The sequence below is a fragment of the Impatiens glandulifera genome, chromosome 2, assembly GCF_907164915.1.
Source record: "Impatiens glandulifera chromosome 2, dImpGla2.1, whole genome shotgun sequence".
Classification (NCBI taxonomy): domain Eukaryota; kingdom Viridiplantae; phylum Streptophyta; class Magnoliopsida; order Ericales; family Balsaminaceae; genus Impatiens; species Impatiens glandulifera.
Window position 1 is genome coordinate 56,027,956 of NC_061863.1, and position 25,934 is coordinate 56,053,889.

Genomic DNA, 25,934 nt, shown 5'->3' on the forward strand with positions numbered 1-25,934 from the left:
AAATTACAGAATAAGTAACAGCATGATTTCCTGAATTTTGAATAAATTCGGTATTTCAGTTATTCTCGTTAATTTGAACACACTAAATCTTGTGTTGCCTTATTAAGAAATATTAAAGGTAGCATCCGAAATGTATTTATCACAAATTTGTTAGTGGGTCACTTAGGTTCAAATGATTTATAGTCGCCTAGCCAATAAGAATTAGCTTAAAAGATGAAATAGTTACGGGTTCAATTTCCACCGAAATAACTGTGAATGAAAACGGATGATCATGACTGGGTGTCATACTATTTCTATTTGAAATTGATACTCTCAAGGCAAAGGAAAAGATTCTAAAGTTTAAATTGTCCAATTACACATTTATTTAAGCCTAAACTAAGTGAATAATAATATTTTGATAAAAAGTCTCCAAAACATTGTCACAATATTTTCTTAATTGGACTACCATAACAAAAAATCAAATTTTATTTTGTGTTAATCATATTTCTTTATATCAAAATTATATACCAAAAAATATAATTTATTTTTGTCTAATGTCCTCTTTATTTATAACAAACAATTCAATACTACTTAACAAATCTCCACAATTCTCCTAAATGTACCTAGATACATTACTCAATGTTCACATGTTATATCTCTTCTCTCTCTGATCTAGAGTTTCTCTAAGACAACTTAACATATGCATTTGTCAATGTCACATGGCCCATATGCATTAGAGAACCCAATTACATTACTCAATGTTAGATGGTCAATATGCATTAGTGAATGACTAGATGACCCATATGAATTACTTAATATTAGATGTTCTAGATTTATTATTCAATGCTACATAACTAGATACATTAGTGAATGTCAGATGGTTAGATGCATTAGTCGATATCGGATGACCCAAATACATTCGTCGATGCAGAATGACCCGGATGCATTCGTCGATGCGGGATGCCCCAGATGCATTCGTCGATGCATGATGGCCCAAATAGAATTCATCGATGTAGGATGTCCCATATAACCTTCGTCGATGTGGAATGACCCAAATAAATTTGTCGATGCAGGATGGCCCATATGCATACGCCGATGTTGGATGACCCAGATGCATTCGTCGATATCGGATGACCCAGATGCATTCTTCAATGTCAGATGCCCTCCAAAAACATTTGACAATGCTAGATGGTCTAGATTCATCCGTCAATGTCGGATGACCCATATACATTTGTCGATGCTGGATAGGCCAGATGCTTTCGTCGACGTCAGATGACTCAAATGCATTCGTCAATGTCGGATGGATCAAATGCTTTCGTCAATATCGGATGGATCAAATGCATTCGTCAATGTCAGATGGATCAAATGCTTTCGTCAATGTTAGATAACCCAGATTAATTCGTCAATGTTGGATGACCCAAATACATTTTCTAATTCGGATGACCTAAATGAATTCGTCAATGTCAGATTGCTCATATGTATTCGTGAATGAATATGACTTAGATGCATTTGTCAATGTCGATATATGACTCAGATGCATTTGTCACTGTCGATGACCCAAATGTATTCGTCAATGCTAAATGACCCAGATGAATTTGTCAATGTTAGATGACCCTGATGTATACGTCAATATCGGATGACAAGATGTATTCGTCAATACCGAGATGATTTAAATGTATTAGTAATGTTTAGATGACTCATATGTCAAGATGCACTAAGATGACACAAAAGCATGAACTAATGTCACAGATGATATAAATGCATTACTGAATGACAAAGATGACCATATACATTACTCAATGGAAGAAGAAATAATGTAAATATATTAAAAAAAAGTTTTTATTATAATGATAGGTCATTTTACTTTGTCTCTCATCCAAACCCTAGCCGCTCTCAATAGATTCTCAGTTCTTCTACAATGGACATCAAGAGTGATCCTTCTAAGCATGATGGAGAGAGTATGGGACAAAGCTCCTCCGCCGTCGACGACTCTGATTCGGTCCATCTCGCAACCACCCTACCGGCAGAAATCATTTCAGATATCCTAATCATACTGCCAGTCAAATCACTCATCCGATTTAAGTCCGTCTGCAAATCCTGGCGTGCTTTGATATCTGATCCGATATTTGTTAAGGCCCATCTGCAAGGTAACATCCAAGACAAGGATTATGCATCCCATAGGCTTATTATGAAAACCGACACTCCTCATTATGATTTGAAATCATGTTCCCTCTCATCTGTTTTGAATGAAGAATCATCTATTACATGCCTCGATTATCCGTGGGAGCACCCACCCCGATCGATTAGGATAATTGGTTCAGTTAACGGGTTAGTTTGTATCCGTGTGGATCTTTCTTTATATACTTCTCTCTATATATGGAACCCATCTACTGGGAAAGCAAAGAGACTGCCTGATTATGGTAGTACAATATATGCAGAGATCATTTCATATGGGTTTGGATATGACGAAGCTAATTCCGATTATAAGGTGGTTATTATTTACCTTATAATTAGACCTTTTGACCGGTCTTATAATCCTCAAGGAAAAATTTATGGGTTAAAGAGTGATTCGTGGAGGAAGATTGACGATTTTTATATGAGAAGCCAGTTGTATGCTTATTGCACGTTTGTGAGTGGATCGCTTAACTGGGCAGTATCTGGTGGCACTATTCTCTCTTTGGATTTGTCGAAAGAAACCTGTTCTGAAACCGAACTACCTTTTTATTTGGAGGAGGAGATGGTTTGTGGTAACTTAGGGAATTTAAGTGGAAGTCTATGTCAGTTATCTTACGTTTATGGGATGATGAAAATTGATTTATGGGTGATGAAGCAGTTTGGAAAAGTAGAGTCCTGGTCTAAGATGTATTCAATACCGTATCAATGTGAGATAGAAACTTTTAAGAATTATGCATCCTTGATTAGTTCTGGGAAGAATAAAGTGCTTATGTTGATTGGATCGGTTTTGATGTTGTATAATCTTGAGACTAAGACGGTTACACATCCCGACTTTCAAAATCTCAGCAATTTCCTTGATGTAGACGCTTATATCGAGAGTCTGGTCTCGCCTGATGATGCCAGCAACAACTCAATAGATGAGGTGATTGTGGAAATGGTAAGAAAGTAGTTTTAGATTCTTGGTTATTTCATTGCATTATTATATGATTTCCCAAGAAGTTTAGGTGATCATGGGCTTTATATATATATGTGTTCTTCTTCTATAAGTTGATGGGATTGCTCACCATCTTTTTGTCAATTTTGTATGTTGAAAAATGTGTATATATTCCTCTGCAACCAAACACAATAAGCAGTTATACTCACAAGATGCTTTGCCTCATATTTCTAATAAGTGTTTTGTCTTTTAAATGATTTCATTCACACATCCTTTCTATGAAAAAGGACTCATTCTAAGATTTTAGCTTGGTATTATATAGCAGCTCCTATATATCTATCAGTTAAGATTTAAAAGAAGTTTGATTATAATAGTGTGTATTATTGTTATGCTATATAAAATTTGTGTTTCATCTGCAGGTCTTTATCTATTGATCACAACAGTCCTCGTTCGATATTGTTGAATGATGAATGAATACAAGTGAAGATGATGTCTAAGATGGTGCTAATGAATCATTGAAGTTGGTATTTGCCTTGAAGTCTTTCATACAAAATGGCTGTGAAAAATCTCCCTTCGATGAAAACTATGTCATGGATATATGTTTGCTAAATTGTGTTATATTTTCTTAATTTAAGTGTTGTATTTTTGACAACTTGTAAACTGAATATATTGGAGTGTTAATATAGATTTATTATGTATTTATTTGAAATTTTGAGTAGGTCAAAAATTGTATTTAGATCTCAAGTTTTGGGCATCGGTTTAAGTTTTCTAGTTTCTTTCATTTGATTTTTGGACAACTTTACCTAATTAGGTCTTAAGGGTATAATATAAAAGAAAATGTCTAGGAATACAACAAATATTATAGAACTATTTGTCATAATGAATGTTGGGACAACTTTGCCTAATTAGGTCTCAAGGGTATAATTTAAAAAGGAAATGTCTAGAATTACAATAAATATTATTGAATGAATGTTTGGACAATTAATTTGATCAAAAGTATAAAGTTGGGAAATTATCAATCCATGTACCAAAACAAAATTAATAATATCAATTTTGAATTTGGGGAATTTTAATTTAATTGAACAAGTTTGAGGTAAAAATGAACTAACTACAAAATTTAGACTAATATTGAGCATTATATGTCCTCTATTCAATGTAATTTATAAAATGAAATTGCTCATATTTAAATATTATATTTACAACTTTGTATAATAATATATTTATGAAATTTACAACTCACTTCTTTTTTTCTTATATAATTCTCATTAATTCAAAAGAGGAATTATATATGCACTATTAATATACAAATAATATGAAATAACAATCTATATAATCAAAACCATTAAATAATAATTTGAATACTAAACAATATATCAAATTTGTAAAAATTTAAATTAAAATAAACTACTAAAAAACCAAATTTGTTTGAATTTCATAAGGATGTGTGAGACAATAAAACAAATCGATCAAACTAATTAACCGGTGTCGGGAGAATCTCTACCAAATATTATGAACGGTAGTGATAATTGTCATTGTCCATGTGTTGGTGACTGAGTAACACCAAAAAAAACTATACAGGGTGCCTATATTGCCAAAATAATGAGACACCCATAAAAACTAATAATAATACTTGTAAGAGAGCCTCCAAATGAAAAATCAGTTCAAATAACTTATTATTAAAGAAATGAGAAATAATTCTAGATGCCACAATTTTCAACCATTTGCTGCTCAGAAGAGTATGGATAAAGACTCGAAAAAAAACATTAGAACAATCAACATTTATGAGCAGCAAACAAAGCAAAAAAAACTGAGAGTACTATTCGGATTATAAAAATTGAGACGACAAATCTGATCCGGCTAAATATAATGCCGAATCGAACATCAAATTTGTGTAGTGAAAATAAAAACGATATCCTTCAAATACTAGAAAAATGGACAATGGACAATGGACGAGAGTCCAATAAAGAAAGAAAGAAAAGTCTTTTTACCCATTAATGTTTAAATATATTATATAAGTATTCTTATTACAAAATCATTTTAAATAAATTAAAAATAAATAACCTTATTTTTTTTCTTCTTTTTTAATATTTATTTAAGATTTTTCTTGGGTATTCATTCCCACATTTCAACCATTTGGGAAAATCGGAGAAAACCCGGATTCAAAGCATTTCCGATTGCACTCAAAGTTATCTCTTTCTTCTTCTCTGTCCTTAGATCCAATAATACTTGCAAGCGTTATCAGAAACCAGATCTCTTCCTCATCAATACGATCTCTTTTATATGGTAATTCCATCACTTATCACTATTCAAAGTCTTTACTTTTTCATTCATACGTCTTTGCTCAATTTCATTTCCAATTCCCCAACAGATTTCATTAGGTTACACGCAGATTATGTTTGATTCTATTCAAAATCTTACTTTCTATTCCAATTTGTTTAGCTGTAAATCCTAAAACACGATGGGAGCATTCATGTCGAGATTCTGGTTCATGATGTTCCCGGCGAAAGAGTACAAAATTGTTGTTGTTGGCTTAGATAATGCTGGAAAGACCACAACCCTCTATAAATTGCACCTCGGTGAAGTTGTTACAACACATCCCACGGTTGGCAGCAATGTGGAGGAACTTGTTTACAAGAACATACGTTTTGAGGTTCTAAAATCATACCCTTTTACTACTTGTATGCATAATCGATGATCTTCACTTTCAGTTTTTCCTATTTCTCTGTATTCAACTTGTTTCTGTCTTTTTAGGGTTCCTGGGATCCTTTGTAGATTCTAGTTTCTTTTGTGTTGATCAGTTCATTTCAATAATAATAATCCAATAACTTAATCAAATTGTATGAAATGTATATAGGTTTGGAGAAGTACTAGGACAGTTTCATTTCTTGTAATTTAGAACTTTTGAATATTCTTTGTGAGATGGAAATGCCTATCAGTATTATCAAGAGTCATTGTTTTCTCTATTGCTGTGAATGAACAGAACAATAAACATTGAACACGAGTCATTGGTTCATTATGGTGCAGATGGTGAAATCATCATTAAAAGTTTTTGGTTCCATTGTCTTCTTGAACATGAAACTATTACTGTCTTTTGATTGGCTTAAATCTGTGATACACAAAATGGCTGAATCAGGTTTGGGATCTTGGAGGGCAAGACAGGCTTAGGACATCATGGGCAACCTACTACAGTGGAACCCATGCAATAATTGCGGTTATAGACAGCACAGATAGAGCAAGGATTGGTATAATGAAGAACGAGCTGTTGGGGCTTCTACCCCACGATGATCTTCAAAGTGCTGTTATACTTGTGTTTGCAAACAAACAGGACCTTAAAGACGCAATGACGCCTGCAGAGGTTACAGATGCTCTTTCCCTCCACAGCATTAAGGACCATGATTGGCATATTCAAGCTTGCTCTGCCTTATCAGGAGAAGGCCTATATGATGGTTTGGGTTGGATCGCCTCTAAAGTCACGGGTAAAGCTTCAAGTTAGAAAAAATAAATCAAAGAACTTTTCGGTTTTTGGTTCATCCCCAATTCTGGGCTCTATATCTTTTGGATTGTGTGAAATTTTAGTTACTTGGTGAGGGAATCTTCACTCTTCAATTGTATGTCAACTTCTTTTACCTTTATATTCCTTTGATAATATAGAGTTGTGACAAGTATATTATGCTTTCTTCATTTATGCATAAGTCTATATTTTGTTTGATTAGTTTGTGTTAACATACTTGAATATCTATTAAAGAAAAATAGGCTTGACTTAAGGGCACTAAATTGAGATCTAATGTTCGATTCTTGATATTCTTGATCTTGGGTTTAAGTACAAAATCTAAAAAATTTAGAAGGTTAGAGATTTTTTAAATAATCTCAAATAAATCAACCATTTCATCCCTCCTCTAATTACTCGATAGATTAATCTAAAATACTCTCGATTTTTATCATTTAGGTCTTTCTTTATCGGGGAATTATTTAATCATTCTTCTTCTCGAATCAAAACAGAACAAAATCTCGCACTTTTAAAATCTATACTAAATCATTTATGTTAATAAATTTATTAATTATTCAAATAACTCTATATTGAACAAGGTTTAAATTTAAGTGATTCAATTTTTATTTAAAATGACTTAAATTATTTGAATTTAGCTCAAATATAACTATTTTTTGTTTAATTTTAATAAATTATGGATGACTGAAGTTAAACTCGATAATGTATAAAATGTTCAAAATATAACCATTAAAATTATCGAACTTAAAATATTGAATGAATCTTTATTTGATTAACATTTATTATTATGACATTTATTTGATTAACATTTATTATTATGACATCAATTATTTTTAAGTACTCATAATTTTTCAATTTAAAATAATTTATTTTCAAATAAATTAAGTGATTATTTTAATATATTGGATGATATGCAAAGAATGTCTTTGCCATTTGCCAATCTATGAGAAGTGAAATTAACAGAAATCAAATGTAGACCAAAGAGTCAAAAAGTCTCCAAGACTTGTATAGAATATTCAAATTGATCCTTAACTTTTATCTTTATTCAAATTACACCACAAAATAAATAGTCAATAAACTTGTATCACACAATTAACACAAAGAGTTTCATCTATACTGCCACAATTGAAAACAATAAGCTTATATGAAACAACATCATTTCAAAATGCTTTAAAATTATTATGCACAAAGCCAATAGTCATTCTAAATCCTTCTTTGGCTGGCTGGCTGGCGGCGTCAAAGTATCCAGCATCGACATCCTTTAGACTCTTGCGGTCCTTCAAACCAGCGATCCCATAAGGGATTAATTGGGCCATTTGTCCTGCAAAAACCAAACATAAAACATTCATTAACAATAGATAAATAGAACAATATCTTACAATTGAATGATCAAATCAGAGAAGCATAAACTATCTTACAGTGGCAGCAGTGGATCTGGTTTTGTCTCTAAAATACTTAGCATTCTACAAATAAACATAAATACGAAGTGCATGAGAAGAGAATATAGATTTGGGATTCAATCCCATATAGATATATAATAAGCATTTCCGATTTTGGAAGTGATGAAAGAATTTTCTCAAGCTTACTCCTTGCAAGCAGCAGAAGCATTCTCTATTCTTTCAAGTTTTTCGAGCTCCTCCTGTGACATTAAATTGGAGTACAATGAATTAAACAAAAAGCCTGCGCATTTCAAATAATGTTTTCAGATAAGGTTAATGATATTCGCGAAACCGTGTGAGTCACGCTATTATTATTAACAAAAAACTCGCAGAATGACTCCTTAAACTTCCATAACTTGTATCAAATATTTCCATCTACCACATTTATATGCATCTTCAACACTATATCTCTTTTCCACATATGGACCCAAAACATCAAATAAAGCAATGAACAGTAGTAATTGAAGAAATATGCCAAAACAAGGAAGGAGCTTATCCAGCAAAGGTTTTCCCATTCTAAACCTAATTTTACTAGAAATACTCACCAATATGAGAATCTTGCATGCAAGGCTCTTAGAAGAGGACAAAAATTACTAAATTGTTATCTGTAATGGGTTGGCCGGTTGGGCATATTTACTTGAAACCCTAGGTTTTGGGTGGAGATTTCTAGAACCCTTAAATCAATAAGAGACTGATGATGTTAAATCTTGTGTTCATTCTCTATTGTTTAAGTGACCAAAACAATCTTAAATATTGTATAGATTAGTGATTGTGATTGTTAAATAATATACACCCATATATTCCATTGACTAACTTTCAAATGGGTATCAACTATCTTCTAATTCCATTACAAACATATAACCTAATAAAGCAGATAAATTTAACATAAAATTCAAATCAGAACTTCCCTAATTAACTATCAGAAGATGTTTTGAAACATAACTGACCTCCAAGAATCGCGTTTCCTGTTCAAGCCGCTTCAACTCGGCTGAAATCCGATGCTTCCCTCGAGTATCAATTGCTCCCAGAGGCGATAACTGTTGGCTCAAGTCGGCGGCCGTGGATTCGGATTGCATATCGATACAATCTGAAATACAGAACTATGATATAGTAATTCTTCCCATTTGAGTAACAGAGCTTATTTAAACGAAAAACAGCAAAACGCTGAAGCGTTTTGAGGATCGGAAATCGCCGATTTCTGAGAAAGAAGAGGGCTTAGTGTTGTTTGTCAACAACAGCAAAGTAGGCCTTTCCTGGTTACTGTATATTTTTGGAATATTTTTGCGTTCAGACAGAGCCTGACATTTATATTCACTTTAAAAGAGTTCAAATTTATTTTTATTATTTATTTAATAATATTATTAATAAAAAAAAATCCAAATAACCCATGTAAAACAATTTATATTTATTTAATAGATTTTTTTTAATAAAGAATACGGTTCTAGCATGTACATATCTCTATATTAGGGCTCGACTTAAAAAGAAGAAAAAGTTAAAAAAATTAATAATACTATATATTTTAATTTACATATGATTTTTTTTTAGTGGAATACTAAGGGTGTAACTTTGTTAATCTTGTCTTTACTATCCACCAATTAGTTTAGAAAATTTGATTAAACGAAATCTCAAAAGTGATGTAATCTAAATCAAGGATTTTGTTATTTAAACTGTTTTGGTGAATCTATATATAGTAATGAAATAAATTATACTATAAAAAAATATTATTTGAAGATATGCTATCACAATATTTATTTAATATGTAGAACCATAGTACTAAGAATAAGATGTCAAATAATATGGTGATAATATTATTAAAATTTACTTTTTAAATAATTTTGCTTCAAATCAACTTTAAATAGATTATTAAATTAAAAACGCTCTATTTAAAATGTTATAACTATTGATAATTATGTTTTCATCTAAAATAAGTTTATGTAAGAAAAAATATAGTATGTAAGGAAAATAAAACATAATAATAAAATTACAGCTTATAACTAAAATGTCATTTATATAACTTTAATAATATTAATATACATGATTATAAAAAATAACTGTGTTTTACTATATATATATTATTATCTTATAGTTAATTATCATAATTATATTATATAAATATATTTTTAAATAACAAGAAATTTACCTACTATCAAATCACAAATTAGAGTGAGTTAACCTCTCTCAAACACTCAAGTAAAAATACTTTTTTTTATATAAAAGTTTGTTTTACTAAACTTACTACCATTGGCCATCAATGTTTTCGAGTCATTAATGGGATAGTTTTGTTGATCTTGTTAATTATTTTTTTTCACTTTTCTCTTCTTTTATTAATTATCAAATGTAGATTTATTTTTAGAGGTTATCTCAAAATCTCATCTAAACTATGAAATGGAATAGATTAAACAATTTGGTCATTTGGTGGTGAAGATCTTACTATAAATAAAATAAAAAGTTATTTGTTGGTTGGATATATTTGAATAATTAAAATTAAAATTTATAACATTAATAATTTCTCACAAATTATCTCACTTAATACATTAATTAAAATATTAAATTATAATTTATTTTATTTTATTAGTATATATAAATACATTTTAAATAATTTTACAAAAAAAATAATAATTAAAATACTCAAAATTACCATTAATTATTAATTTTTTAAATAACCTGAATCCGAATAAAGTTCTAAATTAGGTGATGACAAAATCATCGAGGTAACACTACATTAAAAACACAATCGATACTAAACAATATGAATATTGTTAATAAAATTAAATTACTATGCTCTTCAAAATAAAATAAAAAACTATTAATTAATTTATAGAATGTGAAAGTAGCATCTTATTTGAAAAAGCTCATAATCAATATAATCATTAAATCAATATATATATATATAATTAATATTTTTAAAAGTAAATCTAACTATTTAATTAAACTCCAGATTTTAGAATTGACCAACTATTTTAATTTTAATTTATTTGTTAAATTTATGATGATGGGCTGAGAAATGATATGAGAAGAGCAAAAAGGGTCGGGGAAGCGGGTCGAGTATCCTGGACCGGGTTATAGGGATTGGCTTCTGCCCGCCCTACTACACTGGTTGATTTCTGACCTACGAACCAAAAAACACCAGCCGAGAGCGGAACCTTGATGGTTTAACTAAGATCATCGCCATCACAACCCATAAATCGAGCAAACATGGCTGTACCATCTAAATATGCTAGCAACGTTAAGGTTCTTTCTCTTCATTTCTTTCTCTATTTCTCCATACCGATTCATTTGATGATTGTGAGAGAAATAAAGTTCAAATTCTCCGGTCAGACAGCGAAATTTAAATGTGAACTAGGGCTGTCAAAAAGCCTGTAGCTTTTTAACTTTGAATACATGCTGTTGTTATATAGAATTTGTTAAAATATATGAATCTGTCTCTTACTAAATTTACTTTTCAAACGTTTCTGATGTAGAAAGCCCTTGGTAGCTTAAGACGTAGCAACAATGAAGGTCTAAGATGGAGAATGCTTGATGATGCTAAGGGCCAGGTTTGTTTGATTCCCTGAAACCTTTCACCATTTTATTAAGAAGCTAACCGACTTGAATTGAACTGAAATGCAACATATCCGCAGAACCAGTGTGTTTAAACACTTATTGTTAAGATATATCAATCTTTGTCTGACTAAATTTAGTTTTCAAATGTTTCTGATGTAGAAACCTGTTGCTAGCCTAAAAAGAATTGACTTGGAAGGTCTAAGATGGAGAGTGTTTGATGCTAAGGGTCAGGTTGGTTGGATTCCCTGAAACCTTTTATCTACCTTTACTTGTACTGAACCATTTTATTAAGAAAGCTAACCATGTTTAAATAACTGAATTGCCACAAATGATTTAGGTCCTGGGTAGGTTAGCATCTCAAATTGCTACTGTGGTTCAAGGAAAGGATAAACCGACATACACACCTAATCGTGAGGAAGGGGATATGTGCATTGTGGTTAATGCTAAAGATATCTGCGTCACAGGAAGGAAACTTACTGACAAGACTTATTATTGGCATACCGGGCAAGTATTAATTTTAATGGTTTATCTTTTCTTTTCCTCTGTCATTAACTTTTTGTATGTCTTAACAATTTTTATCGTATATTAGCGAATATTCTTCACATAAAATAAGAATTTTGTTTGTTATCTTTATAAATTAATTTTGGATTACAGGTATGTGGGTCATCTCAAGGAAAGATCTTTAAAGGATCAGATGGAAAAGGATCCCACTGAAGTCATTCGTAAAGCTGTTTTGCGCATGCTTCCAAGGAACAAACTACGCAATGTAAGTACTTGCAATATCACTCTTTTATATTTTTTTTGATGTATTTTGTGATTTTGGTATAATGACCATTGTTTGTGGTAGCCTGTAGTGGCCTCCCAAGGAAATGTAATGGTAGAGTTTATTGTTCCACAAGCTTAAGATAGGTGGATTGCTTTGGCAGTTTTTGGTGGCCATTTATTTAAAAAAATTATGACAAATCTTGTTCTTTATTTTTCAGAGGGTAACCATATGTAACATTAAAATCATCCCTACTCTCTCTTTCAAAATAAAATCTCTTAAGTTTCTTCAAAAGGCATAACAGTCTTTTCATTTATCTTATTGAGGTCATTCGCAAAGCTGATTTCTTCTTCCAAGGAACAAACTAGGCACTTTTTTTATTTATTTTTCTGATGTATTTTGTGATTTTGCTGTGATGACCATTTTTTTGGGTGAAAAATCATGCTCTTTAATTTTTCTGATACTAGCTTAACTGGTAGCTATCTTTAATTAAGAGGATGAGGTCACGATCAATTCCCACTGAGAGCATTCTGATTAAAGTGGTAGTTCATGAAGGTGGGATGTTGTGCTAATCTAATCTAGAGAAAAATAATGGTATTAAAAAAAACCATAGTCATTTTGCTCAAACTGAAATGATTCAAAGATAAATATTGCCTGTCTTTTAATGTTATTTGAATAAAAGCATTATCGACAAGTTAAAAGGACTTGGTATACACATTTTCTATTACATGCGGCCTTAAACATCTTCACTTATACAAATTTTAACTTTATAAAAAAAACAAGTTACCTAAAGAAGGAGCAAAAGTGTTGGGTTTAGGTACTCATTAGGGTATAGCTGAAATGGTAAGAGTTTTGAACATAAGAGGTTGATGTGTCAAGTTCGAATGTATCTTAATTGAAGTAGTAGGGAGGTTGGATGCTCTACTAGTCATTTAGGAGGATAAAAACCCTGGTCTAAATTTTTTTGTTGGGTTTTGATAAAATGCTGTATTTCTGTTGATGGTTAAGAATAGGGTTGTATATGATTAAAATGATAATGGATGTGATTGTATGATTGATTGTGCAGGACAGAGATAGAAAACTGAGGATATACGCAGGTAGTGATCATCCTTTCGGTGACTTGCCTCTTGAACCATGTGGAATGCCACCAATACTTGAACCATATGAAATGCCACCAAGACAAGTTAGGGAATTGCGACCGCGTGCAAGAAGGGCAATGATTAGGGCCGAAAAGAAATTGGAGCTCCAAAGTCAGGGAAACACTGATAATAGAAAAAGCAAGAAGAAAGAGGAAGAAGCAGAAATTAGTGGCTAAAGGAGAAGAATACTTACTAATAGTATTTTTCTATTTTGTCAAAGTTATGCTTTGTTTTTATGTGTTGGAAATTTGAAGAATAAATTCTTGACTACTCCTATGTTATGTTTTGTTCCAACGTTTGAATGGACAAATCTGGTACACATTGAAGTTGGAATATTGATCTTACAACCTTTTTATTTTTGGCTAGAAGAACATTGCCATTTGAGGTTGTCCAAAACATCCAAAATGTCTCTGGAAAATTTGATTAAACTTCCTATGAGGTAAGATTAGAGCTCATAATGAAGTGGATGGGATATGAATTATTTGAAAAACTTCTAGGATTCTACTCTTGCACGACAATCAGAGTTTAAAATTCGCACTTAAACTCGTGTAGGATTAATGTTACTATCAAATAGTTTGTGTGCATGCATTAATCACCTTGACAAATGTAATTCACCTTGTCCCCTCTAAACACAATTTTTGTTTAAAAGTATTCAAATTAGAACTTGAAATGGTATTTTATCACAATAATCACTTTTGATACAAACATATATGCAAATTTATTTTTCATTCTTCTAACTTAAAAACAATTAAAATCGAGAATTTATTTAAAATATTTTTCATTTACATATTAAAAACTAAAAAGAAGTTGTAATTACAAAATTAATTACATGAATTTATTTATTTGACTATTTTTATCCGTTATAAATATAAATTTACTCTATTTAAATACAATAAATAGTATAATATAAACTCTAAAAAATGTTAAGATGATAAAATTTAAATTATAAAAGTTTAATTAATTTAAAAGTTTACTTAATTTAAAATGGTATAAAATTTTATACTGTTTAACATAGTTTTGAGAATTGGCCCGCCGGTCGGAACGACAAACTCGATGAGTCGATCGGACCGACAAACCCGATGAACCAGTCGTCAAACCGGATTGGATTGATAAAAAAAATTGCAATTAATTTAGTTAAACTCGGTCAACTCGCCGGTTGGATTGGAAATCCGGCAGCTCGGGTTAACCTAGCGTATTTATCATTTAAAAAAAAAAATCACTTCTTTTATTTCTCACTTATCACTCTCTTCAGTTTCCATCTCTCCATTTTTTAGTTCTCATAGAGTTTATCTATTTCTAATTTTATGTGATTAGATTACCGGTTTTTAGTTTTAAACACTGAGAATGACAAACTCTTTCATTCACCTCAAACTTCACTTCATATATGAATTAACTGATTTCGCTTTTACTATACAAAAAATGATTTGAAACCTTATTCCTCACATATTTCAGTTAATCTCTTTTATTTCAATTTTTTTTAAGTTATTGTAATAATTTTCTTGTCAAAATTTAGTTTATTTGAAATTCTTATTTCATATAATTGATACCAGTAGTTTGATAATATTTTGAGGTTAATCCATTATATCTTAATTATTAGGTCTTTAGATTATATTTTTTTATTGAAATTTTTATTTTTATTTTGACTATTATTGTATAAATAATTTAAAATAATTTTTGATATTTATGTATTATTCTATTATTATATGAAATATACTAATTGAACCTCAGTGACCTAGTCTTTTCACCGATGAAATATACTAATTGAACCAGTAACTCATTGACCTAGTCTTTTCACCGAGTTAAGAACTCGGGTTTTAAAATTATACTATTATTTTTAGTTTAATACTTCATAATAATGGGCTGAGTAGCGAAAACGGTCGGAAACGGGTCGAGTATACTGGACCGGGTTATAGGGATTTTCTTCTGCCTGACTGACCTACCCTCTGTAACACGTAAAAACTAAAAACACAACCTTGGTGGTTTAAGATCATCGTCATCTCCACCCATAAATCTTCGTCAAAGCCCAGTACCCTTGTAAGGCTAAACCCACCTCATTTCTTTTCTTCTTCTTCATTCTTAGGACCGCGGCAGACCCACGGAAGTCGGCACAGTCGACAATCGATAGGCGGTAGCACAAATCAACCTCGCGGTCCTCACCAGTCACCTCAGGTAGTCTTCCCTGATCTCCATCCAGTGTTCCAGCCGTCGTGCAGTCCAGTTCAGCCTTCAAGGTACCATTTTTTACACTCACAGTTTGAACTTCAGTATGTTAGGATAGTTAACTTAGACATACTTAGTAATTAGTATGTGAGTTTGTTCTTCTTAAGATATCAATCGGTATTCATTTGGGAAGAACAGAGAAATCTTGTATTCCTTCCCTTCAAATACTGTCTCTTTGCTTCCCTGTAGTGTATTGTCCCTTACCGCACAAATATGTTGAAACTTTGATATTTCCAGATTACCACTCATAATTAGTAGGTTAGTTTATAAATAAACATTTAGGAATTAGGTTAAATGTAAATAATTTGAACCCAATTGCTAGGAAGAAAAAACAAATTGTTTTTATTATAGATACTCTATGGGAAGATTATGAGCAAAATTGATGAGAGAATGATGTTGGTTTTCCCTGTTTCGAAAACAAACTTGCAGATCTTATAATAGAAAAGTCAAATGACAAAGTAGTCACTAGTCGTTCGATTTCTAAACTATCCAACGCGAAGAAACAAAGTTTTTTGTAGGAAGATACATTCTTTAAACATCAAACTTCTATTTGAGAACATTGGTGGTTTTCTGTTGCAGTAGATGCAATATGGAAAATTTAAGAAGATATATTATAATGATTTTTTTTGCTTGTATGTATATATTCATTCATGGTTATTTCTGTTCGATTGGGAAATGAGTTTTTGTTGCTATGTTTATTAATTCTTTCAAAATATGTCTTTTATTTGTATGACATTTCCTCCCTCCCAAAAGGAAGGGTCTAGGGCAGCCCAAACCTCAGGGACGACACTGTTAGTGTACCCATTTGAATTTGACTGCTTTGTTCTTCTCTGTAGGTTTTATCATAAAAGCTGTTCCTTACAAAATAAACTCTATTTGTTGGAGGCCTTTCTCTCAACAATCAGAGTTAGGCTGGAGACCTAAGTAGGCGATGTACAGAAGGAGATCTGCGCTTCTCCCTTTCAACTCTCTAAGAGCTTTGTATAAGGTACAAAGTCATCGCAATCCTTTCAGAACCGTTATTTTTAGTAAGAGCCACAGTACTGCTGCAGAAAGATTGGACTTTTATGCCACTAATGGCACTGAAGACTCCCTTAGATATCAGCAAAGCCCAGGTGGGTTTATAAGCAATGACCAAAAAGATGTGGAATTTCCACAAAAATCTGACGGGATTAGTCAAAATTGGAATCCTGTGCAAAATTCAAATAGATTCCAACAGAATCAGCCATCACATATTAGTGCCATTAATGGTTGGGGCAATTCTGTACAAACAGGACAAAGCGCATATAATCGCTTAGGAAGCACTAATGATTCTCAAAGAAACACGAGTAACCATTATGTGGACAATAATTATACAACTCAACAAAGGTTTGCAAGCCAACCAGAAGGAAACTCATCTCATCAGAATTTCTATTACTCCAACAGCGTAGACAAAGGTGTGCCTCAGGTAACTTCTAATAATCATTTTGGAACTCCCACGATGTCTCAGCACGATCATCATTCATTAAAAACTTTGAGTATGCCTCAGCAAGCTTCGACATTCAATAACAATTCTAATACTAACGGTTATACATTGGAAAATGATAATATGGCGATGGCTAGGCAAGATTCACATGAGAATGAAATTAATGGAACCATTGAAGAGCTCGATCATTTTTGCAAGGAGGGGAAGCTAAAGGAAGCCATTGAAGTCTTGGAATTATTAAAGAAACAGAACATCCAGGTGGACTTGCCAAGATATTTCATGTTGATGGAAGAGTGTGGGAGGTTTGAAGCATTGGAAGAGTCTAAATACATTCATGAACATATTATGCAATCGATATCAGATCCTGAACTCGGCACCTATAATAAAATTCTAGAGATGTATGGAAAATGCAGTTCCATGGATGATGCATATTCACTGTTCAAAGAAATGCCACACCGCAATTTGACTTCCTGGGACACCATGATAACATGGTTTGCAAGAAATGGACATGGGGAGGAAGCAATTGAATTGTTCAGCCAGTTCAAAAATTCTGGACTAAAACCAGATGGTCAAATGTTTATGGGTGTCTTCTCTGCTTGTGCTGTAACTGGGGACATGACTGAGGGATTACTCCACTTTCAATCAATTACAAAAGATTACGGAATCATTCCATCCTTAGAGCATTATAAAAGTGTGGTAAGCATGCTCGGAAGTGCAGGATATCTTGACGAGGCATTGGAGTTCATCGAGAAAATGCCTATAGAACCGAGCATTGAAGTTTGGGAAACCTTAATGACCTGTTCACGAGTTTATGGAAATGTTGAGCTGGGGGATCGTTGTATGGAGCTTGTCCAGCTTATGAACTCTTCTTTTCTGAATGAACAAGCAAAATCAGGCCTCATACCAGCTAAAGCATTGGATATTGTTAAGGAGAAAGAGAAGAAGAAATTAGCAGCAGAAAAAGTACTTTCTTACAGGAGTGGTTGTAAGGAGTATAGAGCTGGAGATAAATCAGATCCTGAGCATGAAAAACTATATGCACAGCTTAGAGGATTGAGGGAACAAATGAAAGACTTGGGTTATGTGGCTGAAACTAGATTTGTTCTTCATGACGTGGATCAAGAAAGTAAAGAGGACGCACTTCTTGCTCACAGCGAGAGACTTGCTATTTCTCATGGTTTATTGAGTAGCCCTGTTCGTCAGCAGATTCGTATAATTAAGAATCTCAGGGTCTGTGGGGACTGCCATAATGCACTTAAAATTATTTCGAAGATTGTTGGTAGAAAATTCATTATTAGAGATGCAAAGAGATTTCATCATTTCGAAGATGGGTTATGTTCTTGTCGAGATTACTGGTGAAACGCCTAAATATTGCAGCCTTTACAGGTAATATTTTTTGAAACTTCCTCAGGTTTATTTTAGCAGTACAACTTACAGGAAAACAATTCTGTAGGGTTATATTCTGAATTGGATTTTTTTTTTCTTTTTCTAAATGTGCTGTTTTTACTTGGAAGGTTGTGCGAAACCACGATTCTATTTGGGAGGGGTATTTTATCATAATATGTCACAATTAGGATCCCATTTTATTAATTGCCAAAGTTTAAATTCAAATTGATTTATTCTTCATCTGGTATAAGATTTCTATTGGACATGATCAACATGAAAATAAATATGATAACAAAAGTCCCATGTGAAATTTTGGTGTGTAATTTTGAAATGAATTCACAAGATAGAATTTCTATTATCTTGTTTATATCGTTTGCTTATGCTCAATATAGAATCAGTGAATTGGATTTGATTTAATGTTAAGTTTCTGTTGGTGTTCTATCTGTAGTCGTAGGTTAAGAGATGTTGCTGCTAATGGTGCTGCATCCAAGGGAAATGCATTGCCAAGTTGTTTTCGTATCAATTGGCTTGTTGGATCCCTGTAAAGTTATGACTCGATCTTGCAAACCCGATCTTCCAAATTGATAATTGTTCGTGGAAACCTACTCTTCAAGCAATATCAAAACACATTACAATTTTTGGGTGATGATGGCTTTGACCCATCTCTATTAGGGTGCTTTCTATCCCTTGTGGTCCTAGTGTTCAAAAAGGATTCAATTTTGCAATTTAAAAAACTGTTTCTTTTAACTGTGTTTTAGGTTTGAAATTGTGTTTATTATGCAAATTAGAGCTTTAATTACAATGTTGCATAATGATGATGATGCTAGTCAATGTGAATGTAAAATTCCTTTTCCATTTTATTAACATAATAAAAATAGAATGAACTTTTGCTTAAGCTATTTATTATACCTATTTGGAAACCCCTTCTAGTTCTAGATCTGAGTTTAGACAAAAATAAAATAAAATTAATTGAAACATTTTTTGAAACATTTTTTGTATATATATTTTTGAAAACATAAATTAAGATCCTCATGATTTTGAACAATAACTCAAATTAATTCTCATTTTCTTTTGTTATATTTATAACACAAAATGAAGATTAATTATAAAAGTGTTGATGTGTGATAGTTTACTCATTTAGATATTTTGTAATTTGACTCTAATGATTTAGTTGTTGTTATGGCTAATTAATTTATCTAAAAAAATATGTATTTTTAAAAAGTGAAATCTAATTTAAGATTTTGGATTATATATTTGCAGTCTCAATAAAAAAAAAAAAAATCCTGGGATTTTAATAAAATCTCATCTCTCTTTAATAAAGGCCACATAATCCTCATTTTTTACCTCATTTAAACCCGATTTTGTTTATTCATTAATTTACTGAAATAATTTAAGTTACAAAAATAATTTTTAAGATATTAAAAATCATGTGTGCTTGATTCTTATTTTATAATTAAGATTTTATTATCCAACAAAGATTTTGATTTCTTCCTATAGATTCATAAAATTTATTCTATTTTTTCTACACACTATCCTAAAATATGTATTATATAAAAATGAAAATAAAATGTTTTAAGGTTGAATATTGGATTTTTAAATACGGAATGAGTGTGAATAAATTAATAAATAAATTAATAAATAAATTAAAAATATATAAAAACTGCAAGAGATAACATGACTATAATTGTCCCAAACAAATTTTCCATCAAGTTGATAAATAACTCTAAACTTTAATAATCTGATATAAAATATAATTATGTTTTTATTTTAATTTTTATAATATAATTAATGTGAGGTATAAAAATTAACATAATCTTAATACAAAATATTTAATTAATCTTTTAATTTTTAACTATTTTCTTTTCTTTTATCTATTTTATTTCTATATTGATCTATTTCTAAATATTTGATTACATTATTTTTTTAATATTTATCATAAAAATTAACACAATCTTATATTTTATTATAAAAATGATTAATGTTTTTTTATAAGATATTTTTATTTATTTATATTTATAGAATTTTTTTAAATAATATTGATTTTTTAATATGTATTAAGTGTGAGTAATAAAATATTAACAAAATCTTAAAACCAAATATTTAATTAATCTCTTAATTATTATTTTCTTCTCTTTTTATATTTATTAAACTATATTAAATTATAATATTTTAATAATAGCAATGTTAACATATGAGATTAAAATCAAAATAGTATTAAAGTGTTAAAATATTTAATAAGATAAAAATATATTTGTTTTATATATTTTATGTATTTATTATAAGTTTAATAATAAATTTAATATAAAATATAATAAGTATTATTGTTAACAGATGAAAGTATCATTAATATCTTAAATTTGTTTAAAACATAAATATGTATAAATAATAATATTATTAAAAACTTAAAAAATATGATTATTTTATTATTAAAATATAAATATATAATTTAAAAAAACTAATGATATATATTATAAAATCTAATGTCTTATTCATAACTATGATTAAACAAAAATATTATCTATATTCCAAATATCCCGTATGTATGTTTGCATTAACTTTATTAAGTATATTTGTTTTAAATAACTTTTTCAGCTTGTACTATTTTTAATAAAAAAAAATTGTTTCAGTAAATTTTATTTTATTTCTCAATTAAATAATTACTAAGATTTAACTCTTTTAAAAAACAAATAAATTAAATTTAGCTTGTTAAAAGTCTAATTATTAAATTAAAATTTTTCTAAAATGAATAATTGTAAACAATTTATATATTTTCTTATATAGTATTTGGGATAAGTTTAAGTTTAACATGTTATTTGATTTGAATGTAAGCATATTCTTTATTTATGTTGGTTTTATAACAAAGAATGATGTATAAAATCATTTAATTTATTAAATAAACTGCAAAATATTTAAGCTAAGTCCAATTTAATTAACATGACCCGAAAACTATTTGATAAATAGATTGAATATAGGATATTAACATATTTGAATCTTCTTCAATAATTAAGAGGTTATATATAAAACTTATCAAAATATAGAGATTTGGTAGGTCATCCGATAAGTTTTAATATTTTAATTAATTTTGAGGAAAATATCTAAATCCTTGACAAAGTATTAATCCACACAACTAATTAGGATTGATTGGTTGATTAAATATAAGTTAATCAAAACTCTCAATAAACACTTGAAACTTATAAAATTTTTAATCTATTTAAATCTCTACTTAAATTTAGGATATTTTAAATGAGAATAGAAACATTTTATCTTTAATCTCTCCAACACAAATTATTTTTATTTATGTTACCATAAAATTATAATTATTAAAAATATATGTGTATAACAACTATAATTAAAACTTAGTGATAGAAAACATTAGTTGTGATCACAAAATCCAAAATTCAAGACTACATAAATTGATTAAGTTATAATGACTTCATTGGTAATATATTAAAAATAATATATGTATATTAATCAAATTATATTACTACAAAAATAAAATTATTTTTAAATACATGTATGATATTAGTTTTGAATTAATTATGTACACTTGACTGAAAACACTCAGATACATCAATTTATATAGAATAAATTGTCAAAATATTTTAATTATTTTTTTTTTTATCAATTATTTATTTCAAATATTAATTTAAATGAGATAATAGTGGAGTAACTGGGGAGAAAAATATGGAAAAGGAGAAGGAATAATATGACATTATGGGTTAATTATTGACCGAGAAATTAAAATGTGTAAGGAGAGATTAAAAATTTTATTTATTATTTTAGCTAATTCGATTATGCCATATCATTTCTCTTTTAAATTCTCTCTCATCATTTTATTTTTAAAATAAGACAAATATTTTATATTTTATTTAATTTATTCACATAACTAATTAAAATTCAATAATCAACCTTTAATCCTTAATTTTTAACTTTATTAAATTCATTGATATCATTTGATATGATCTACACTAATCTTAACTTTATCAAATCCATTCTAGTTTGATATGCACTATAATTAATTGAAATATCTCTTTTATCATAAATTTAACTCTTGATAATGGTACTACACTAATATAAATAAAATAGGCCTTCAATAAAAAAAAAAAAAAAACAATTATGAGAAATGTTATTGACAATTTTATGATTTATAAAAATATATAAAACAACTTGATCAAGAAAGTGTATATTCTAAACTTTTACATATATAAACCTTTAACTTGTTTAGAAACAACATTTCAATCAATTTATATATGTACATGTACATCACTAAAAACATATACACAAAATAATTTATATTTTTAAACTAAATAAATATTATTCATTCAAGTCAACAAAAAGATAAGTATTGTAAAGAATTCAGATAAACATGAAATATGATTCACTATATCTTACATTATGCTTTAATGATTTAGTTGTTATACTATCATTAATCATATTATAATCTAGATTGACATTTTTTTTATTTTAATATTAATTCTTTTAACAAAAATATTTTGAGAAAATAAAGAGATAAAGCTTCACCACTTTTCTTTTTCTTTTTTATAATACATAAGTACATGTAATGATCTACATTAACTATTTCACAAATCTAAATAAAAAATTCACATATATTTAATTATTTACACTTTACAGATCTTTGTAAATAAATATGATTTTGATAATATCATCCAAATTAAAATGTTGACATCAACATCAACTTTATCATATAGTAACAACTCAAAAAAATAAAAATAAAATAATTTTTTTTGCATTCTTTTTAAGAAAAAATGTAAGATTTTAAAGCAATGGAATTGTAGTATTAGTAAATAGTAAAAAAAAAAGTTAAAAATATGTGGGTAATCTAGTTAGGAGAATCTCTTAGCCGTCCAAACTTGACTGAAATTATATTTGAAGGACTTAAATGTATAAAGAAATAAAGTTGAAGGACTATTTATGAAAATAAGTGTATATCACTTCATATATCTCTGCATGAAGACCGGGACTTTATAAGAGATATTGTTAAGTTATACGGCTACATATTTCCTTAGCATTCTCAACAAATTTACTCAACAATTTTCAAAAAATCCTTCACGAAGAGATGGCTAATGAAAGAGACAATGGATTTCGAGCCATGAATCATACACCAGTACCGAATCAGATTGCTTATGGGCAGTGGAAATTCGATGTAATTGTTTGTTTGTTTGTTTATTCCTTTTTGTTTGTTATATCTGATGATTTGATGATTTCATAGTACGATATGGGTTTAATTCATGTCTAAATGCAGTTCATCTTGTAGTTTTAGAGGTTTTATTCCTTTTATGGAATTTTGTAAGATCTTGTTTGAGATTTAATGATCCCAGATATGAAATAAATGAAGTTTATGAATTGTATATATTTGTTTTTGTTGAAATTAGGATTTATAAAGAAAAATTGGATCTCAAAATCATATAGAATCGAATCCAAGCAATTTGTTAGTTTATGATTGTAATGCAGTAGAATTTGTTGATCAAATTGCAGGGTTCTTCATCTTCTTCTGGACTCAACAATCCTTCTTCAGTTAACTTCAATAGATCTACATCATTGAGACTGAGTCAGATGAATAACTCCTTCAATTTCTCATCCATTCCATGTATCTTCAGTTCTCCTCGTGTTAGTTCTCCCAAACTATCTAGATATCTAGCAAGGTAAACAACTAGCCCACAATTATCTTTATATTGATTCACTTTACATTCTTTTATGAACTCAATTATTGATATATGTTTTGTTTTTCGATTTCTCATCAGGAATCATTCTTGGGATTTTTCTCACACTGATTTTTCCCTAGAGAATGAGAGAGTTCCATTTAGTGAAAATTTACCAGATGCAGGGGTAAATTTAAAAGAGCAGAGTGATTCAGAGAGCTCGGGAATTGATATTTCAGATATCCTCTTGGATTCACCCAATGAGGAGATATCAATGAATCCAAAACCTGTCCCAAGGGTGAGAATTCATATAGATGCAACTCATGTAATGACAGCCTTATTCAAATCTGTTTTTTTTTACAGGAACTCCCAAACTTACACAGTGATTCAAGACGAAGTCTTCTTTTCGAAACAACAGGATTTCCTCCAAGGAATTTAGGTGATATCTATCCAAATTTCATCACCACATACGCATCAGAAAAACCCGAGTCTGGTTCTCTACACTTGAATTCCATGGTTGCTAATGTGGTTAAGGAAGAGGGTGAAGATGGCCCCAGTCAGATTAATCCGAAAAAGAAGAGGTATACTGAAAATTAGTTTTATTTCTAATAATCTACGTGATGATTATATCATTTTGTATGTTTGAATTACAGGCGCAAGTTGGGAAAAAGTGAAGAAAATGTGGGATGTAAGCGATGCAATTGCAAGAAATCAAAATGCTTGAAACTGTAAGTATATTGATTAATAATATTCTTTTTTTGGTCTAAATTGATTGAAGCTTTTCTTATAATTAATGATATTTTTTTACTATTATGCAAGTTATTGTGAATGCTTCGCTGCTGGTCTTTATTGCATTGACTCGTGTTCTTGCCAAGAATGCTTCAACAAGCCAATACATGTAGATATAGTTGTGGCAACTCGCAATTTGATACAAAATCGAAATCCACTTGCATTTGCACCTAAAGTTGTTAATGTACCTGAAGTTGCGCCCAAAGATTCAATCAATAATACACCAGTATCTGCAAGGCATAAAACAGGATGTAATTGCAAGAAATCAAGTTGTTTGAAGAAATACTGTGAATGCCTTCAGGGTGGAGTCGGGTGCTCCAGTAACTGTAGATGTGACGCGTGTAAAAACCCTTTAGGAAGAAAGGATGGTGAGTACTAAGATTCAAAGGTTTTCTTCTTCTTGTTGCTGGTGTCCTCTGTTTTAACATAATATGTGATTTTTCTTCATTAATAGGTTCAAAAGATGAAGAAACTAAAATGATTGAGATTGAAACCATCAATGTGGAGAATAATCAAGATTCAAAGCTTTGCCCTATACCTTTAATGACTGTCAGGTAACAAGTTAATTATTATTTTTTTTTCAAAAAAAGAGGACATATTGATTATTGTGTATTGATGAATGTGTTTTTTTTCATAGGGGAATAAAAAGGGAAAGGACTGAACTGCCATATTTGGCTATAAGACGACCACTTGAGATGTCTAATTTTTCTGTCTTTCCGGAGTCCTCCTATAATGCGGGCCAAAGAGTTGGAAAGGAAAACATGTTGCCGCCTTGGTCCATGTTTGAAAAGCGGTTGGAGACTGTTCGAAAAGAAGATCACATTCAGGAGATAATGAGAGTAGGTTTCTCACCTAGAAGTGGAATCAACATTACTTCTTCTTCTTCTTCACCCAACAGTAAGAGAGTTTCTTCTTCTTACAACTACAATGATGGGTC

General features: G+C 30.1%; 5 protein-coding genes across 7 annotated transcripts; 4 read left to right on the forward strand and 1 right to left on the reverse strand.

Annotated features, from left to right (window-relative positions):
* The first annotated feature begins 1,820 nt into the window (after positions 1–1,820).
* LOC124927734 (F-box/kelch-repeat protein At3g23880-like) lies at positions 1,821–3,797 on the forward strand. Its single transcript, XM_047468195.1, has 2 exons — positions 1,821–3,091; positions 3,508–3,797. Exons 1-2 carry the CDS (start codon positions 1,898–1,900, stop codon positions 3,520–3,522), a joined length of 1,209 nt encoding a protein of 402 aa, XP_047324151.1. The 5' UTR covers positions 1,821–1,897; the 3' UTR covers positions 3,523–3,797.
* Positions 3,798–5,216: 1,419 nt separating this feature from the next.
* Positions 5,217–6,800, forward strand: LOC124926374 (ADP-ribosylation factor-like protein 5). Of its 2 annotated transcripts, XM_047466583.1 has the most exons (3): positions 5,217–5,371; positions 5,528–5,738; positions 6,222–6,800. In XM_047466583.1, the coding sequence occupies exons 2-3, from the start codon at positions 5,547–5,549 to the stop codon at positions 6,579–6,581; spliced, it is 552 nt and encodes a 183-aa protein (XP_047322539.1). In that variant the 5' UTR covers positions 5,217–5,371; positions 5,528–5,546; the 3' UTR covers positions 6,582–6,800. The 2 variants fall into 2 exon arrangements, with proteins under 2 accessions (XP_047322539.1, XP_047322540.1); XM_047466584.1 differs by lacking the exon at positions 5,217–5,371 and having other exon boundaries at positions 5,481–5,738.
* Positions 6,801–7,576: 776 nt separating this feature from the next.
* LOC124927271 (guanine nucleotide-binding protein subunit gamma 2-like) lies at positions 7,577–9,299 on the reverse strand. Its single transcript, XM_047467662.1, has 4 exons — positions 8,980–9,299; positions 8,180–8,232; positions 8,012–8,056; positions 7,577–7,914 (listed from the first exon to the last, which is right to left on the reverse strand). The coding sequence occupies exons 1-4, from the start codon at positions 9,106–9,108 to the stop codon at positions 7,830–7,832; spliced, it is 312 nt and encodes a 103-aa protein (XP_047323618.1). The 5' UTR covers positions 9,109–9,299; the 3' UTR covers positions 7,577–7,829.
* A 1,814-nt stretch (positions 9,300–11,113) lies between these two features.
* Positions 11,114–13,809, forward strand: LOC124926454 (50S ribosomal protein L13). 2 transcript variants are annotated; one of them, XM_047466682.1, is made up of 6 exons: positions 11,114–11,263; positions 11,494–11,568; positions 11,735–11,806; positions 11,913–12,079; positions 12,230–12,341; positions 13,405–13,809. In XM_047466682.1, exons 1-6 carry the CDS (start codon positions 11,228–11,230, stop codon positions 13,651–13,653), a joined length of 711 nt encoding a protein of 236 aa, XP_047322638.1. In that variant the 5' UTR covers positions 11,114–11,227; the 3' UTR covers positions 13,654–13,809. The 2 variants fall into 2 exon arrangements, with proteins under 2 accessions (XP_047322638.1, XP_047322639.1); XM_047466683.1 differs by lacking the exon at positions 11,735–11,806.
* Positions 13,810–15,441: 1,632 nt separating this feature from the next.
* On the forward strand, positions 15,442–19,367 carry LOC124925842 (pentatricopeptide repeat-containing protein At4g32450, mitochondrial-like). The gene is made up of 3 exons (XM_047465955.1): positions 15,442–15,710; positions 16,535–18,548; positions 18,997–19,367. Exon 2 carries the CDS (start codon positions 16,629–16,631, stop codon positions 18,519–18,521), a length of 1,893 nt encoding a protein of 630 aa, XP_047321911.1. The 5' UTR covers positions 15,442–15,710; positions 16,535–16,628; the 3' UTR covers positions 18,522–18,548; positions 18,997–19,367.
* The last annotated feature ends 6,567 nt before the right edge of the window (positions 19,368–25,934 follow it).

Excerpts from the sequence above, each read along its gene's own strand:
- LOC124927734 (XM_047468195.1), top strand. The coding sequence starts at position 1,898 with ATGGACATCAAGAGTGATCCTTCTAAGCATGATGGAGAGAGTATGGGA.
- LOC124926374 (XM_047466583.1), top strand. The coding sequence starts at position 5,547 with ATGGGAGCATTCATGTCGAGATTCTGGTTCATGATGTTCCCGGCGAAA. Across the intron at positions 5,739-6,221 it reads ACAAGAACATACGTTTTGAG|GTTTGGGATCTTGGAGGGCA; the intron begins GTTCTAAAATCA and ends TGGCTGAATCAG.
- LOC124927271 (XM_047467662.1), bottom strand. The coding sequence starts at position 9,108 with ATGCAATCCGAATCCACGGCCGCCGACTTGAGCCAACAGTTATCGCCT. Across the intron at positions 8,233-8,979 it reads AGGAAACGCGATTCTTGGAG|GAGGAGCTCGAAAAACTTGA; the intron begins GTCAGTTATGTT and ends TTAATGTCACAG. Across the intron at positions 8,057-8,179 it reads GCTTCTGCTGCTTGCAAGGA|AATGCTAAGTATTTTAGAGA; the intron begins GTAAGCTTGAGA and ends GTTTATTTGTAG.
- LOC124926454 (XM_047466682.1), top strand. The coding sequence starts at position 11,228 with ATGGCTGTACCATCTAAATATGCTAGCAACGTTAAG. Across the intron at positions 11,264-11,493 it reads AATATGCTAGCAACGTTAAG|AAAGCCCTTGGTAGCTTAAG; the intron begins GTTCTTTCTCTT and ends TTTCTGATGTAG. Across the intron at positions 11,569-11,734 it reads TTGATGATGCTAAGGGCCAG|AAACCTGTTGCTAGCCTAAA; the intron begins GTTTGTTTGATT and ends TTTCTGATGTAG.
- LOC124925842 (XM_047465955.1), top strand. The coding sequence starts at position 16,629 with ATGTACAGAAGGAGATCTGCGCTTCTCCCTTTCAACTCTCTAAGAGCT.